General features: G+C 33.1%; 1 protein-coding gene across 2 annotated transcripts; it reads right to left on the reverse strand.

Moving 5' to 3' along the window:
* Positions 1 to 1097: 1097 nt before the first annotated feature.
* LOC145042593 (CBS domain-containing protein CBSCBSPB1-like) lies at positions 1098 to 5873 on the reverse strand. 2 transcript variants are annotated; one of them, XM_078991045.1, is made up of 14 exons: positions 5645 to 5873; positions 5385 to 5552; positions 5049 to 5217; positions 4834 to 4966; positions 4578 to 4748; positions 4421 to 4499; positions 4202 to 4315; positions 3956 to 4128; positions 3797 to 3855; positions 2983 to 3092; positions 2735 to 2871; positions 2570 to 2655; positions 1747 to 1836; positions 1098 to 1499 (listed from the first exon to the last, which is right to left on the reverse strand). In XM_078991045.1, exons 2-14 carry the CDS (start codon positions 5507 to 5509, stop codon positions 1305 to 1307), a joined length of 1641 nt encoding a protein of 546 aa, XP_078847171.1. In that variant the 5' UTR covers positions 5510 to 5552; positions 5645 to 5873; the 3' UTR covers positions 1098 to 1304. The 2 variants fall into 2 exon arrangements, with proteins under 2 accessions (XP_078847171.1, XP_078847170.1); XM_078991044.1 differs by having other exon boundaries at positions 5385 to 5558.
* Positions 5874 to 6866: the final 993 nt, after the last annotated feature.

Genomic DNA, 6866 nt, shown 5'->3' on the forward strand with positions numbered 1-6866 from the left:
ATGCATCATCGGAGAAAGGGGCTCTACCAGAGAATAGGGTGACATCGGAAAAAAAGGGTTGTCCCGACGGCTTAAGGTTGTGTTGAAAGAAAAAATCGCTTCATCCCTTTTGATGCGTCACCTAAGGTCATTTGGATTTTTCTTTAATTTATTTTTTATTAAAAAATACACATCATCAAATTTGATTAGGCAAGTCAACAATTAACCGATTGTATTAGGTTACAGACCAAATAAACAGGTCAAGACCTATATTGTTTTCTCATAAAACACATAAATAAGTTAAGAGACCGAAAAAGCAAATTTAAAATATATTGTTGGGCTATGGTTTCATTTTCTAAATTCATAATGACCTGTTTTATCAACTTTAAAACCGATTAAATGACTAATTTAGTGCATATTAAATAGTCGAATGATTTTGATTGGGATTCTCACTAAACATCATATACTTATTTTTAATTTATATATATAATAATATAATATAAAATGTCGGTATTTATTGAAGATATTAATTAAAGTTTTCTGATAAAATATGTATATATAAATATAACGAATTACCAATGAGATTTTAGCTCACCGGTATCCGGTGTTGCCCTTCTTCCTTAAGGTCGAGGGTTCAAGTCTCGTGAGGGACGTAAGTGATGATTTAGGAGTAGTGTAACATTATAATAGAATTTGCCGTTCAAAAAATAATAATAAATAAATAAATATAACGATTTATGATAGTTCAAAGGATTAAAAAGTAAATCACAAATGCAACTATTTAACACAGATGTTGCCTTGGTGGTTGAAGTAGAGGACACAACCACATATTTGCAAATCAATAGTAAAGGGATATTTGATGTTTTTTAAGTTTTAAGTTCGATAACAACTGAATATAACTCGGCTAAATGTTTGATATCATGTTTAAAAACCTCGGTTATCATTTCTCTTATTCGGCTAGATTAAGCTCTATGCATGACCCAATTCGGGAGCAAAATGGGTCGAACCCTTATTCTTAATAATGTTTGATTTTATTTTTCTTAGGCTTAAGTCTCACAAGAATACCTAAAACTACCAATTCATTTATTTTTAGACTCAATAAAAATTAATTTTACAAATAAACTCCAAACCCAAATCTCTTTATTTATTGAAAACCCAAAATAAGATCAATCATGATTCAATAATACAAAGTGTTTATATCAAACATCTTTCTTGCGTATACAAATCTTAATTTTTCGACATTATCAATCCCTTTCAAAAGGTTCACAAGGACACGTGTCATCCTTGAAATAATTGCAACAAAATCAAACAAAGCTTTTTGTCTCTCAGCTTCCCCTTCTCAAGAACGCCAATACACCTAAACCAGCCACTAACGCAGCTCCGGCCGCCACAGAGCTGTAAGCAGAAGCCCATGCATCCGGATGAGCATGCTCCAAACCACCGCCGCCGCCGCCACCTGCCGCCAGTGACCCTTTTCGATTTCTCGGCACCCCGGAGTAATCCAAATGCAACTTTAGTCCCTGTTTCAATTCATCAAGATTCTTGAAAAGTTAATATCATTAAATAATATGCATGGAGATGAAATTATATAATTATTAAAAAAAATAAAACATGTTTGATATGTAATCAATATAAAACCTGTCTCTTTTTGTATTTATAAAATTAAAAGAAATACGTTTTATATCCAATTGTCACAAAAAAAAAAATTTAATAATTTACATATTTTTATATATGATTTAAAAGAAGCAAACACACACACACACACACCTTCCATCCAGCTGATCTTGCATGTTGGACAGCTGCAACAAGATCGCTATCTGTTGCAAGTATCACCATATCCTTATCTTCATCTTCATACTACAACACTCAACATATATAAAAATCAATTTTAAGTTTTAACCATAAAAATAAATATGTAAATTACACTTTTGGTCCCTGGGTATAGCTGATTTTTCAACTTTATACCCCAAAAAAAGTTTTCTTGTACAATTTTGATCCTTATTTAAGGTTTTTATAACGTTTTTCATCACTGTTCCAACTAAATGACTATATTTTTAGAACCAAAATTGCAAAAAAAAAAAAAAAAAAACAGATGTTTAGAGAACAAAAATAGTTACAAGAACTTAAAATAAGGACTAAAATTGCAAAAGAAAACTTTTTGGGACCAAAATTGCAAAACATAGATAAGGGACAAAAAACGTAACTTACTTAAGATAAAATAGAAAAAGATCAAATTACATTTTTTGGTAGCGGAATATATTTGAGTTTTGCAACTTTGATCCGTATTTAATGCTTTTGTAACATTTTGGTTCATGTTCCACTTTTTGCAAGATTTGGTCCCTATACTTTATCTAAAATTGGAAGTTTAGTCCAAATTTTAGAATCGTCCCAATGTTGTCCTTAACATTGCATGTCAATACAGGTAATTGGGACATAACATGTAAAATTTTAAGTAAAGAACAGGGACCATATCCGCAATAAAAGAAAACTTAAGGACACTATTGAGACGATTCCAACTAAAGTTGCTATTTTGAGTAAAGTAGAAGGACCAAATTTGTAATTATTCACTTTAAAATTTAGAAAAACATACCAGAATCTGAGGGAGGTTATTCCGATCAATCTCACCACCTACTCTTTGAAGTATAGCGGTTATAAGATCCGTCAAACTATGAGTTTCTGACCTCAAAAATATACACGTTTACAATCAAAACACCATAAAATTTATAAAATAAATAAATAAATAAGAAATATATACCACAAATAAATCTATGCATTCGGCCCTTTCTATCTTCAATCTTGAAAGCAAATGTATTGTGCACTGTAGGTGAAGGGTACGGAATAACTTTTCCAATTTCAGTCCCTTGTTCAGAAGCCAATTTGAAAGAGCTCTCACTGAAAAGTGAAAATTCATTCGTTTTGTTAAAGTTGACCAACAAAAATAAAAGTCAAACCTAGTTTTTATTTATTTTTAATAAAAAAATGATGACGTTGCATATTTATTACCTTATGGAATCACTGTCGTCATCTGCTGGAGCTGTTGCCATGGCAGAATCCCAAAACTTTTGCATCATTGAACTCGCAGCTTCATTATCAATTCCTGCAGTACTTCCAACCTATAACAACAAATCATGTTTTTTTTTTTAAAAAAAATTATATTGAGAAAATTATGGCGGGAAATGAAAAGGTGTAACTAACAAGGGTAAATTTGTAAAAAAGTGTGGACTTAATGGGAAAAGACTGATTTTCCCCCTGACTTTCTTTATTAGGTCATTCTTTTTGTAGTAAGTTGAAAAGAAGATAAAGTGGCTGAAGTGTAATGATGTTTGTTTGGATAAAGTAAATGACCATTTTAACCTTCTATATAGAAATAACAAATGACTGCTTATTTGAAATAAAAGCAATCAATCACAGTTTATTCCTTTATAAATAGTAATACAAATGTATTAATAACGTTTTATCATAATTAATCATCAATTCAAATTTTCAAATTACTCATCATTCACAAATATACATATAAATCTAATGTTTACTGAATTGAAAAGAATCCAGGAATTTATAGTTGCATGAGTTAACTCTTTATGTATTTCTCCATAATTCTTTAATGCTTTTGCAATATAGTAACTAATATTACGATTAAAAAACTATAATTTTATATTTCTTCTCATGACTAATGCAATCATGTAAAGAAACTAATATCAACCTATAACCAAGTAGAAATTACAAACTTTATATGCTTATAAATATATCAAGAAGTTCATAATCATAATATCATATCTACATGGAAACAATGATTTAAAAAAAAAAAAAAAGGACTTACAGAGGCTACAGCTGCATGGGAAATATGAAGTACATCAATAATAGCAACAACAATTCCCTCTACATCAAAAAAATAATAATAACCACATTCAGATAAATATAAATCCTACAAATTCAACATTTTATGTCCCAAAATAAACAAAATTATCCAAATATTTACCTCTATCAACAACAGGAAGATGTAAAAATTTTCCATGATGCATTATATGAAGAGCATCAACAATAGGTGTATCAATATTAGCACATTCTGGATTTGGAGTCATTACTTTCTCCACCATTGTTGATTCAGGAGGAAGCCCTAATGCTATAACTCTCATCAATATATCCTTTGATCTATAATACAACAAATACAAAACAAAATGTTACTACAATATCTTATTATTATATAAAAATTACAAAAACTAACGTTAAAATCCCAATTGGTTTGCTATCAACTGTCACAACAGCAGAGCTAATGCGACACTCCAACATCTTTTTTGTTGCCATTAGAACTGTGTCAGAGGGCGAAACTGTCACAAGCCTGAAATGTATGAACAGTTTTATAATTTATTCAAAAGTTCGTGAAAAATTTTATGTTAATGAATGATTGAAGTAAAGGTATTAAGGTAGTATTAGTATTACCTACTTTGAATTATCTGAGATAAAGGTGGATAAAGTGGGCTTGAATAATCGTTCTCTGAGTGTTTCAATAAACGTATTGGAACCTAGATAATAAGTGAATGTGATAAGTCAAAGAAGAAGAAGAAGAAGAAGAAGAAGAAGAAGAAGAAAAGTCAACGAACCAGAAACGGAAGTGCCCCAATGCTTTTCAACGCCTTCAACAGCAGCAGCGATGGCTTTCCCCTTTTCAGCTGCTCTTTCCATTCGAGCAATTGCATCGTATAAACATTTTGCAATGTCAAGAATCGCGATAACTTCTCCATTTTCTACAACGGGTAAATGTCTGAATTTTCCTGTAAGAGAAGTTTTAAATTCCGAGGTTTTAAAGAGACTATGGAGATGAGAGTGTCGTGTTGTTGATTGAGAGTTGAGACAAACCTTGCACCATTTTTTGCAGGGCTTCAACAGCGAGAGTATCAGAGATTACAAAAACTGGGTTTCGTGTCATTACTGCTGATACAGGGGTGGTTTCAAGATCAAGCTCACGAGCGACGACTCTTGTTGCAATATCCTTCGATTAGGTTAAAAGCTAGTTAGTGAAGATTGTTTATGATTAATGGGAATAATGAAGATTTTTTGAGGGAGAAAGATACCTTGTCGGTTAATATGCCGCAAAGTAAGGCGTTTGAGTCTGTGAGCAAAAGGGCGTCGACTTTCCGGGCGGCCATCCGGCGGCAGGCTTCATTGATGGTTGTGGTTTCGGGAACTGTTAAGGCTTTTGAGAGACGCAATCGTTTCACTGTGCGTTCTCCGACTGGCCCCCTGTTTAGAATAGTCAACGTAATGAAACAAGGTGGAAGGGGGATTCGATCTCGTTGAAATTATTGGTTTTGTTGCGATGTTTGTAGATAGGTGGTGTAATCTAGATGTGAATTAAACATTGGAGAATCTCGATGATTGAAATCGAGTAGGGATAGAAGAAAACGTACATGGGACGAGGAGTAGTGATGGATCTTCGGCTGGAATCATTGGCACCATTTTCAGAAGCTTTCTTCCTAGATGAAGCTGTCAAAACCATACTTCTTCGTGAAGAACCGGACTGACTAGTCGTCATCTTCACCAACTATTGACCGGAATTCCTCTCTCTTTCGCCCTACCTGATACTGTGTCAATCAATCAAAAGATATAAAAACATGAAATTACAAGATTGAAGTAGCAAAATCCCAAAAAAGTTGGAGCAATCAAGTACCCTGAAATTATGGAAGCCCACACATGAAGAGGACGCAAAGCAATTATTGATAATGAATTTGTAATCGGGCGATGATGTTTTCCGCGACAATCAAAGCAAAGATTCCGGGAAAACGCACCCGAGAAGAGGAACCCTAGTTGCAAAAATATTTTGATTGGGATGAATTGGAGGTAAGAGAGATATTTGAGCTTTTGATTAGGTACCCACGAATTCTTTACTGTAGAATATTGTCTGAATTGGGTTATTTGGTGCGTTTTCCTCTCCTAAAAATCAAGAAAAGAACAAAAAAGCAGTCAGACAAAAGATGTTTTGGGGGTTTTACATTGCAGGGTGAATTGCCATGTCAATGTTTTATCTTTTACTAAAAAATGAAAATTAACAAAGAGTAACTCATGTTCATAATTATTCTAGTTGGATTTCTCAAAAATATTTAATCATCAAATTTTTATTTTTATTTGAAGACAGGTAAACATATTGATAATATGACCATGGAGAATTGGTGACAACTTAGTCACCTTTTCAAATAGTCACTAAGTTCAGCCACACGTAATCAGTTCGGTGATCTATTGTATTGATATTGATATATTTGCTAGTCCAACAGTCTCTTCTCGAGTCACCTTTAATTATGGTCGGATCTATATTCAATCATGGGATGCTCCTCAAAAATATTTCAATAGTATAAAATTTTCAGAAAGGTTTCGTTTATATTGTGATACTTAATATAAATATGTTTAACGAAATAACAACAAAAGTTGTACTTTGTCTATATAACATCCCAAAAATTCAAGCCAATTTAAAACATTTAAAACCATTAAGTTATTACAATTTGTTTTCAAAATAGTTTAATCATAAGAGTATCCCCAAAATCAAATCATAAAATCATGAGATATGAGGAGTTGTACGATCACGCATTCGTCTTCCCACGATAATCAGAAGTACCTGAAACATAATTAACAATTGTAAGCCCGAAGCTTAGTGAGTTTCCCAAAAAATACCAATGCCATACAAATATAACCATATCATATAACAAATACAGAACATCATGGATAATGAGCCTTCAGCCTAACTGGACCGCCTCGCAGGCCTTTAGTCTATATGGACCGCTCTCCGAGCCTTCGGCACATCTGGACCATCTCGTAGGGCCTTCAGCCTATCCAGACCGCTCGTCGGGCCTTCGGTCTGACTAAGGTCCCTTCTGGGCCTGTAGTCTGTCCAGACCACC

Source organism: Lactuca saligna, chromosome 4, assembly GCF_052625555.1.
Source record: "Lactuca saligna cultivar CGN05327 chromosome 4, ASM5262555v1, whole genome shotgun sequence".
NCBI classification, from domain to species: Eukaryota; Viridiplantae; Streptophyta; class Magnoliopsida; order Asterales; family Asteraceae; genus Lactuca; species Lactuca saligna.

Excerpts from the sequence above, each read along its gene's own strand:
- LOC145042593 (XM_078991045.1), bottom strand. The coding sequence starts at position 5,509 with ATGACGACTAGTCAGTCCGGTTCTTCACGAAGAAGTATGGTTTTGACA. Across the intron at positions 4,749-4,833 it reads CCTGCAAAAAATGGTGCAAG|GAAAATTCAGACATTTACCC; the intron begins GTTTGTCTCAAC and ends CTTCTCTTACAG. Across the intron at positions 1,500-1,746 it reads CAAGATCAGCTGGATGGAAG|GGACTAAAGTTGCATTTGGA; the intron begins GTGTGTGTGTGT and ends GAATTGAAACAG.